The sequence below is a fragment of the Genypterus blacodes genome, unplaced genomic scaffold (genome assembly GCF_046128005.1).
Source record: "Genypterus blacodes isolate CSIRO-AG114 ecotype Tasmania unplaced genomic scaffold, CSIRO-AGI_Gbla_v1 ptg000036l_1, whole genome shotgun sequence".
In the NCBI taxonomy this organism is placed as follows: domain Eukaryota; kingdom Metazoa; phylum Chordata; class Actinopteri; order Ophidiiformes; family Ophidiidae; genus Genypterus; species Genypterus blacodes.
Window position 1 is genome coordinate 2,686,246 of NW_027466849.1, and position 11,255 is coordinate 2,697,500.

General features: G+C 44.2%; 1 protein-coding gene across 1 annotated transcript in view; it reads left to right on the forward strand.

Moving 5' to 3' along the window:
• The first annotated feature begins 234 nt into the window (after positions 1-234).
• znf536 (zinc finger protein 536) overlaps positions 235-11,255 on the forward strand; it is an 87,325-nt gene continuing 76,304 nt past the window's right edge. Inside the window, exons 1-2 of the mRNA XM_076146983.1 lie at positions 235-365; positions 3,067-5,363. Coding sequence (XP_076003098.1) covers positions 3,068-5,363 — 2,296 coding nt within the window. The 5' untranslated portion in view covers positions 235-365; position 3,067. The remainder of the gene's footprint in view (positions 366-3,066; positions 5,364-11,255) is intronic.

Below are 11,255 nucleotides of genomic sequence, written 5' to 3' on the forward strand. Positions count from 1 at the left end.
GTGTGTGTGTGTGTGTGTGTGTGTGCGTGTGTGTGTGTGTGTGTGTGTGTGTGTGTGAGAGAGAAAAGTGTACTTTTACACCTTGGCGAATATTAAACCACAAACAATGAAGACGACAAGTGAACCTGCGTGAGAAAATGCTAAAGGAAGTCTTTGTGGTCGCCAATAGTTTTAATGAAACTGCATTGCTGTACATGCCAGGAAATGATAAGGTTAGAATAACGGCTGATAGATGCAGGTATAAGGGCATAAGAGAGTGTGTGTGCGTGCTGCTCATCACAGTCAAAAAAGGAGATACAGAGATGTCGCAGGCAGTGAGTCGTCATAGGGACAAAGTGCTACCAAGCCGTTTCAAAATACAATCGGTAAGAAAGACAAATCTGAGCCTTTCATCTTCAAAAAGCATGATTGTGTAACATTTTACAGTTTTGTACATTTTGACGTGTCGCTCTGTGTGAGACTTGTAACCGTCACTGTGATGTCAAAATAGGAAGAGTTCTCCATGTGATTGCTGTGGGCAGCCATTTGATAGTGCTGGTTGAGTTGCAGCACATCCACTGTGTCTTTTAGAGGGCATTCGCATATTGAATTGTTGTCTACGGTGAAAGGCTCTTGTGTGCGTGTGTGTGTGCGTGTCTCTGCCTGTGCGTGTATGTGTCTCTTGCTTGTACACACCCTCAAATTCCCTCACATGTGTGTGTTGATATGAGCAGAGGGGGGATGTCACATAAGAAATGTCCTTTTTAATCAGGGGAAAAAATATAAAATGACTCGGGAGCAAGGCGAGCATATTAATGTGCCTCATTTGCATACGCTCGTCAGCCAGGATACGTTATAAAAAACACAAACTGGATTCGTCAGTTCATTTCACATTATTCCATTGTCTATCTGCCTTTGTTATATGTTAAAGATAAAGGCAGAAATCAAATTGAAGAAAAGGGCAAGCTGCTATCTCCCCAAATGAGCAACAGCTCATCAGCCTAGTTTAAATCGCAGATTTCTATTCCAAAAGGCAGCCGCCTCTGTAAAAAGGGCCCATTCAAATAAGGTCTTCTCGGATATCGGTGATGGAAGCTGGTGTGTCACATAAATTTAACACACAATTTAAGACCTGAGCCATTGTAACTAGTCAAACAAAGTTTTATCTTTCCGTACTATTCTCCCGATATTATTCGCCCAATAAATACACACCCACACACACTTGCATGTATTTAAATATATACACACCACTATTCTGCTTTCAAAAGGCTTTACTGCATCATCCGAGCCACATGACGACGACATCATAAGATCTGACATAAATTTTCAGTAGGCTTTTACACGAGCATGTCTAGCTGTTGCACATAAGCCCACCGAGCATAGCCCGTCCATTATGTCCTTCATGAATTCAGCTGAATTGCTTTATGATACTTGTGGGGAGAAATAAGGAGAATTCAAAGAGCTGCCCACAAGTGTCACATTCCTTTATACAGAAGTGGAAGCCAGTCACAGTGACCAATTCATGTTCGCCAGATAAGAATCCACCATCAACAGTGAGTTGGAGGGGCCAGTGGCTAAAAGAACAGGCACCCCTTATGTCTACTAAACTCCTACTGACGGCAGAAAGAGACAGAGAGAGACAGAGAAGAACACAAATCCAAGTGAAAGAGAAAAACAAATGAACCAAAGAACAATCTAGAGGCTTTTGTGCTTAAAAAATGCTGTATTTTGAGAAGCAGAGACGCAAACATGGAGTCTGAAGTAACCTCTGTCGATGTTAATCTGTGTAAAGTGCGTATGGCCAATGTGTGAACATATTTAATGTGGGTGTGCCCGACTCTGCCAGACTGAGTACATAAGCTCTCTGATCACATTTTCCTTTAAAAGTGAACTCACCTAATGCCAGTGATTTACACTGCTTCTCTCTGAAAGGATTTTTGATGATTATAATCATGTGTTATAGCACAGTGGCTACCACTGTTACCAGGCAGCATACTAATCAGCTTAATGAGATATTATACAATATTTTGTTGACCAAAGCAGAACTGTGGTTATTGTTTCTAAGGGTTTGACCCCTGCCAGCATTGAGTAGAAGTGTGCAGATAGATGTTTACACCGCTCCATCTGGAGAGCAGATGGGTGTGTGTTAAAAGCAATGTGATTCTTTTTATTTATTCATTGATGTTACACGTATGAATTGTAGGGACTGCTCAGTGGAAATGGAGTCTTATTTCAGTAGCATTGAAACATCACAGCTCAACACCTTTGTCCTGTGGGGCAGGTAACAAGACAAACATAACAATCACAGTAAACCACCATTTAGTGATTGTTTTCAGATTGATGGCATGCTTATCATGTGGACGTTTACAAGATTTATAGTCTTCTGATGCATTGGGAACCCTTTCAACATGACCAACTGTCGTTTTCACCGTCTTGGAAAGCATAAGAGAGAGAGGAAGAAAAAGTAAGAGAGAGAAGGAGGGTGAGAGAGGGAGAGAATGAAGCAGAGTGAGAGCAAAGAGATTCACATCAAATGTGTGTGGCTCTTTAATGGAATATTACGCCAAGACAAGTGTCGTGGCACCAAGATAAGACTGTTGTGTTTACTGGAGTAACCCCTTGGTTTTAAGTGCTATTGTTAATATCATAATTGTAGTATTGCGGTGGCTTCCCGACAATGCCGTTGCTTCGTTTCATTAAGGCGTGTAATTGGAGGAATTCTGATAGGATGGGCACAAGTAGCTTAATTATACACTGCTCACTGTGTTTACGGAGTAATTATTCCGTCCAAAATGGTGTTACATTTTGAAAAAAAATAAAAAACTTCAGAGGAGTCAAAGCTTTTCTCCAGGCCCCTGCCACTGACAACTCTCACAGTGCTTTGTGAATGAAAGTCATCCACTCATACACACAGTATGAGTGTAGTTTATTTAATTAAATAAAGTATAAATCCTGAATGTATGATCAAATGCTATTTCTAGTTTTAAGTTAAAGCAGACACAAACAGCAAACCCATGTATATCAAACTGTATGAGCTCTTTTCATCATCAAACAAATCTTTTCTTGTGTGTCTATCTGGTTTTACAGGATGGAAGACTCTAGTTTGTGCCTTGGTGTGTCGTCAGCGGGCCCCGATTCTGACGCCCATCTAAGCAGTGCAGTGTTAAATGGCCGCTACCCCATCAGTCAAAAGCTTCACCAGCTTACTGCCCAGCTAGGACACGCATTCCCTGACCTTCACCGCCCACAGCAGATCCCTGAGGAGAAAGCAGCGACACCTTTGGATGAGAAGACCCACCACGCAGCCCTGGCCAGCCAACCAATCAGCAGTCAGATGGCTCTGTTAGCCAATCAGCTCAACCGAGATATCGATGCAGGGGCTCTAACTGGGTTGAATGGCCGTGTTGACCTGCAGCAGTTTCTCAATGGCCAGAACCTTGGCATCATGTCCCAGATGAATGACATTGAAGATGATGCCCGCAAGAATAGGAAGTATCCCTGCCCTTTATGTGGCAAGCGCTTCCGTTTTAACAGTATCTTGTCATTGCATATGCGCACGCACACGGGAGAGAAACCCTTCAAGTGTCCCTACTGTGACCACCGAGCAGCTCAAAAAGGTAATTTGAAGATTCACCTCCGCACCCACAAGCTGGGGAACCTAGGCAAGGGGCGTGGCCGTGTTCGAGAAGAGAACAGGTTGCTACACGAGCTGGAGGAGAGGGCCATCCTAAGGGACAAGCAGATGAGAGGAAGTGGAAGTCTCCTACAGACAGCTCAAACACCCCATCTGGGTATCAACAGCAGCACTAACCCCCATCAGCAGCAGTTAGGCTCAGCCTGTGGGCTCATTCCTCCCTCAGGCATCGGTACCCCAGACTCCCTCTCTCAGCCGTCTTCTTCGCCGAAGCCTGCAAGCACCCAGGATGAACAGTCCCTAAACCCAGCTACAGGCTTCCGCTGCACCTTCTGCAAAGGGAAGTTCAAGAAGCGCGAGGAGCTGGACCGCCACATCCGCATACTTCACAAGCCCTATAAATGCACTCTGTGTGAGTTCGCTGCCTCCCATGAAGAAGAACTGATCAGCCATGTGGAGAAGGCCCATATCACAGCTGAGACCACACAAGGCCAGGGTGCTGGTGGTGCCGGCGGCACGCAGATGGCCACTGAATTCCGCTGCGATGTGTGCGGCCAAGTATTCAGCCAAGCCTGGTTTCTCAAGGGGCACATGCGCAAGCACAAGGACTCCTTTGAACACTGCTGCCAAATCTGTGGCCGCCGCTTCAAGGAGCCCTGGTTCCTCAAGAACCATATGAAGGTGCATCTCAATAAACTGGCTATAAAGAACAAGCCACCCCAACCCAGTGAGCAGGACATTGCCGCAGTCAACAGTATGAGCAACTTGGCTCAGGAGGCTCATGCCAACCTCTATTCCCGCTACATCTCTTGTCTGCAGGGAGGCTTCATTTCACCAGACAAACAGGGCTTGAGTGAGCAGCACCAAATGTTGGCTAAAGCAGGGATGGCCATGAAGGAGAAAGAGATGCTAGGGAAGCTGCTGGGGCCTATGGCCACAGGTATGGGCCATGTGCTGGGTGAAAATGAGAAGCGCTCACTCCTGGGATGTCTTAATCTTGTGCCCCCACTCAAGTCGAGCTGCATGGAGCGTCTACAGGCAGCAGCGAAGGTGGCAGAGATGGATTCTCTCAACAGCTACCAGGCCTGGCAGATCATGGCCCGTGGAATGGCTATGGACAGAGCTTTCCTGTCTAAGGAGCAGCAGCAACAACAGCACCATATCCCCCACGGGCAGGCAGATGAGATCGGTGGTGGTGGTGCCGGAGCCATGGCCTCCTTCTCCAAGGAGAAACATGACTACTCTTTGATGGCTTCCACCGAAAGCTCCAAGCAGAAGCAGCTCTCTGAGGCCTTGCAGGGATCCAAGGCTGCTGTCGGTGCCATGATATCGATGAAAGAGGATGGAAGAGGCTTCGATAGTCACCGTGATCTGATCTCTCACCATGGTGGCGCAGAAGCTGTTGGAGGACTGGCTGGCCTAGGAAGCCCGAGCATCGACTATGGCCTGTCCAGCCTCAAGGAGAAACCATCAGAGTGTCCTGACTGCGGCAGAGTCTTCAGAACCTACCACCAGATGGTCGTCCACTCCCGTGTCCACAGCAAAGACAGGAGAGGCCTCGAGGAAGTGCTCCAGCAACAGGGTCTGGAGGAGCGTCGCGGGTCGGCCAGCGACCCAGAGTCCCAGTCCATCAGCCGCTCCACCACCCCTGGGTCCTCCAACGTGACCGAGGAGAGCGGAGCCGGGGGAGGACAGTCCCAGACGGGCAGCATCCAGGATGACAGCCCACATCCTTCCTCGCCATCCTCAGGTAATAGACGAAATTTAGATAAAAGTTAGATAAAGTTGTGATTCTTATAGGGTAAATTGAGTCTCTTGACGTTTGCTCGGATCATATTTTCCCTTATTTGATAGACTCTATTCAGTGTTACTGTCTGGAATCCTCCAACTTAACCATCTCAGTTTCCACCAACAGTTGTTTTAAATGTATAGATAATGTGCGTGGGTGTGCATTTCCATGGTTGTGTGTCAGTGAGTGGGTTTTTATCAAATATATCTCTGCAAAAGGGAATGAAAAATAACTTAAGTACCCACCAAAGAATCAGAGCTGCACATTCCTCACATAACTGAGATACTTAACGCCTTTGTTCAAATACCCATCAAACTCCCTCACAGAGAGGTTTGCTTATACAGAATACACACACATGCACACACACACACACACACACACACACACACACACACACACACACACACACACACACACACACACACACACGCACAATTTCACTGGATCAGCAGGTACACACTCTGTATACAGTATACTAATACAATTCAAAGGAGTCCAGACACATATCCACTCATGATTCACCATTGCATCCACGTACACATGCAGGTTAGCAGTCTAGATCCCAGTGGAGTGCAAGGAAAGACGGGCAGCGTAGGGGATGAACTCGCTTTAACCACGGCAATTAATAAACATCTCTAATAAACACGTCAGAGACAACTGCACTCCTCCCTCCCCCTCCCCTGGCCGGGGCTCGATAAGTGTATGTTTAGCGGGATTAAGGGAGGCTCATTGCTAATGATTACACAAGTTTTTAAAGGTAACTTTGGCTGGCTCCTCGGGGTGTCGCACCAGCGTTAAGAAGCGCGCGCGCGTATAATTGGGTCACGGCGATGCGATAATCAGTCGGTTTAAGCTAAACAAGACACTAATTAAAGATATACATATAAAGCAGGTCAAAAAAAATCGGTGAACTTCATTTGCTGAAGCAGGGATGTGCTTTTAAGTCTTTGGGAGAGGAGGAAAATATATAAATAAATATAAATCAGAGTGGCTTAGCTTAAGGCTGTAAGCAACTTAATTCCACCAGTAGAGATGAAATTGTTTATTTATTCACAGAGGCATGAAGTCCTTATCATGCCTGTGTAGTGTGATGGGTTTGAACATGGGACAGGCTATGTTTATTTTAATCTAAGAAATAATAACAGACAACCCCCACCCCAATTAGGAATTAATGAAAATGAGAGCGAGATAAAAACCTATTTTCTTTATAGAGACTATTAAACATAACACTTTCTCAACAGGGTGGGGGTGTAGCGGATGTAATTATCTTCTGAATTTTAATGCTGGAAGTTTCTCCCCTCATCTGTCTCTCTCTCTTTCCCTCTCTCTCTCTGTCTCTCTCTCTCCTGACTCAAGCACTTTGAATCTGATGAGTACAGCTCGTGGCGTTTCAACAACTTCAGAAGTACTGTATTAGCATGCAGCGCGCGCGTGTGTGTGTGATATACCACAAAATACGAGCGACTTGAAATAACAATCAACAAATAAAGCCAATGTGAACAAAGCGCAAAGAGAGGCCATCTTCTGATCAGTCTGTCGCCCTTCCAACGCCACCATCAGCATCAGCAGCCTACTTTAGGAGGAAAACCTTCAATATTATTGATTTTGTTTCGCTGTAATCAGTGATATGTGAATCCAGCTGTTCTTTAAGGACAAATAAAATAGGAATAGCAGCGCATTTGCTTGAAAATAACAAGTCGAGGTGTGATCTTGCTCATGGCCCTCATTCAATTTATAACACGTTCATACAGAGTTTGTGTGTGTGTTTGTGTGTGTGCGTATGCATATGGGTATGCGTATGCGTGTACTTGTTTGGTGAGAACCTCGACTTCGACCTCTTGCTGCCTTCCACAAAGCCGTGATATTGTCTTCCCCGCTGTCTGTGAGTGTGTGTGTGTCTGAGAGTGTGTGTGTTTTGTGTGCAGGTAGTGTGTCTCTATGCAGTGCCACCGCTTGAAACTCTTTGTTAGTCGGTCGCTGGCAGATTTGTAAAGCTGCCCTCGCCTTTGCCCGCATTAACGCTTTGTGAGCATCAGGATGTCAAACGGCGTCGCTTTAACTCGAGATCGTTTGCGTGAAGAACAGGTTTGTTAAGTACGGAATAATAGTTCAGAGTGGATCTGACTGTAAAAGAGTGGAATTTTACTGAAAAGAACGTGATAATAGATCTAATTTCTAAATGTCAAATCTACATGTTTAGTTACTTTCTGTTTCTTTTTCATGGAGATGTTGCAAAACTCGTCTTCATCTTCCTCACAACTTACACAATGTGATTCACGTTTTGGAGCTCAGGGACGTCTCAAATTAGAAGCTTTTGATGTGTGAGAAAAACGTGTCTGAATCTCATGTGGAGAAAGGTGTCGTGCTTTTCCTCTGCACGCATGTTTATTGTGTGTGGCTGTGTGGGTGTGTGTGTGTGTGTCTGGTGTGTGGGGGGTTACAGTAACTGTGCACGTCGATGTCTTCTGAAGTGAACAGGATGTGGCTACTGTACCTTTTTTCTTTCTCTTAATATTGCTCTTACTTTCCACTTTTACCTACTGCAAAATAAGTCTGCTCGCTCTTATGTGTATGTGTGTGTGTGTGTGTGTGGGGGTGTGTGTGTGTGTGTGTGTGTGTGTGTGTGTGTGTGTGTGTTTGTTCCTGCCCCGTCGATGTACCCACAGCAATTTTGTGTTAAACTTGAATTATAGTAATCAACAATAACATCTCAACTGTGAAAGAAGGTCAGAGCCGCAGCTATTGTCTTTGAGACTGCACTTGTTTGTGAGTGAGAGAAACGGCTCAGCGGCAAATCTTGAACATCTTTTTTTCTCTTTTTTTTCATATATTCTGAATAATTCCGCATTTCTCTGCAAGAAAACAAAGGGGTAATTACATGTATTGTCATCAGACTCTTGATTATCCTTGGGTTGACTCGACTTCGGCAGTCTTGTTTTCCTCAGATTTGCAGCGCAGGTTTTCTTCTTCTTCTTCTTCTTCTTCTTCTTCTTCTTCTCTTCTTCTTGTCAATAACAGGTAGACTTTAATTCCAGGCTGGCACTGCGGGGGAAATGTTGCCTTTAAATCACCTCGGCAGCTCTGACACCAAAATGACCCGACGCTGAAAATTCACTTTCGCACAATGTCGGCTCCTCCGCTTTTCTACATCTGTAAGCAAAAATAGGCTTCTCTACAGGCACGTACGGCCTTAAGCAGAAGACTTTACCCCCCTTAACCATTGCTAAACCTCACTCCCACCTCTTGGCTCTGCACACACACTCCCTCCCTCTCCTCACAATCCCCCATGTCTAAATATTTTTTAAGACGAACAGCGTTTTAGCGCGGTGAGGATTAGCACGCTTGTCCCTGGGTCTTTACCACAGCTCAAACAAGCAGGCGAAATGCTCCCTCCCATACAAATTGAAATTGGATTTGCCCGACTTGATGCCTTAAGGTTATAAAGCGCGGATATTCATCTAATTGCGTCGTTACAACGGGGGCGTAATTACACATGTGGACAAACTGTAACAGTGTAATTATTGTGTCATTTAAACAGGACTAAAGTGGAGTTGAACAAGATCCAGATCATTATGAATATGCATGCGGGGACAAATCTGATCTCACAAGAAACTGTGTTTACCTCAGCGAGTCATCAGCACCAGAAATACTTTGGTTAATGTCAAAGATTTTTTTTTTTAAAGCACACAGCAAGCTTTGTTATTAAAGATACACAAAAAGAAGAGAGATTATTAACATTAGATCTTTCTGAGCTGAGGATTTCTATGTATTTATACAGTCTTACTCACAGAATATATTTATGCTTCTCTAAATGAAGCAGATGTGGGCGGAGTAAGAGAACAGAGCTTTTATTTTGTGGCTCCTCCCATTTTAACTTGTGGCATTGCTCACTTATTCCCTTGCAGACTTGAATGAATGACTGAATGAATGAATTTAGAGTGAGAAATGCTGTAACACAAGGGTGAAAATGATCGGAAGGCCTCAAAAATTACTCCCAATCTCACTCAACAGTGTAAACAAGATGCTATGAAGGTGAGAAGCAGATGCAGCCATGACAACAGCCACTAAAAAATGTAGAGTTGATACTCGTGGACGTCAACTAAGCCAGGGTTCAAACTTTAACCACAGAATACACGTGGTGGAAGTGTATGTGAGTAATGTATGTGTGCATACTGTGTAATCCTGAACTGCAGGGAGTAATCATACTTTAAATTGGTATTGGCCTTTTGTGTTCTACCTTTATACTTTTACTTGTACTCTATTGTATTTTTTTTTTTTACAATACTTTGCATATTTTAGAACATAAAAATGAGAGACACATGTACTCTACAGTAGTAGACAGAGCTTCATCTCACATTTTGGAGCTCCATGGTTCACATGAACAGCTTGTGTTTCTCTTTTAAATGAAAAACACCTCCTCATTGCTGCTTTTTAAAAAGTTTTATTCATACATTCCAGACTTTTTTTTCCAATATAATTCCAAAATCCAAAGTGCTTCTCTAAAATTGGAGATTATTTTCATTATTAATGCGTTAACACGAACGGTACACGTACACGTTAATCCACCAATAACCTGTGACACTATGCGTACTTTGCGTTACTTTGATACTTCAGCAGGTTTCACAAATACAAATTGTTAACACCTTTAAGCAGAGAGTCGCATATCGATGACAGTAGTTTCAGTTGTTATCAAGAGATTTTCCACTTGTGGTTTTGCTATCAGTGGCATCTGACTTCTGAAGTAACACAAACCGGCTCACCATACCACCCACACTAACACACACACACACCCTGCAGCCGGCGCTCTGCTTGGATGCGAGGAAGGCCAGTCTCTCTCTTTGGGCATGCACGCTACATATGTGTGTGTAAGACTTTGTGCATTAAAGAATAATGAATTATGTCTGTCATTTTTTCCGTCTCTCTCCCTCCTGCATAAATTACTTTCTCTTTGTAAGTGACATCCGTTCCTCTACCAGCACCCCCCCTCCCTTCTTCTCACACTATTCTTCTTCTCTCTATAATCAGAGAAGTCAGTGGTTACAAAACCTGAGCTTTCTACCCTCTACATCACCCCCCCCCTCCTCATTTGAAGGAGTCTGGCCTGTCATATCTGTATTTTTTACGTGTCACCAAACTTAAATAGACAGTCATTGTGTTACAGGCACATTCATTCCCCGGGCTGTATTTTTGTACAGTAGGTCAGGACTCTGGTGTCTGGTAAATGATAAAAGTTCTATTCAAATGCACTAATTGTCAGTGTGCTGTGCTGATTGACATGTCTCGGATAAATGCAGACTTAGTATTTTTGTACACGCTCGCACAATATAAAAGGCCAATTTATTTCTCTGTTCTCTTCTTTTTCTTCTTCTGTGCGCTGTTCATTTGATTTTTCTCTCTCTCTCTCTCTCTCTCTCTCTGTCTCTCTGTCTCTCTCTCTCTCTCTCTCTCTCTCTCTCTCTCTCAATTTGTAAATATTACCCACGGTGGGAACTAGCCCAAACCTTTTTTTTTTTTTCGCAATATTTTAAAATTCTGATTGTATTCCGACGAGCGAGGGAGGAAGGGAGGGAGGGATGGACGGTGCGGCAGGTTTCCGATTCCTGGGTGGCTGTCGGTGGCTATAGTCATGTCCTTATGAAACATTTATCAGTGCTTTTTATGTCTTAATGATCACGTTTGGATTCCCCGCTTGGTTATGAAGCTGTAGCAGGAGAATGGACTGTTGAAGGGAAGTGTGAGAGAGAGAGAGAGAGAGAGAGAGAGAGAGAAAGAGAGAGAGGGAGAGATGACAGGGCATCACATTCCTCAGTAAACTTCACCACATTATGCCATCCACTCTTTTCAACTCCGACT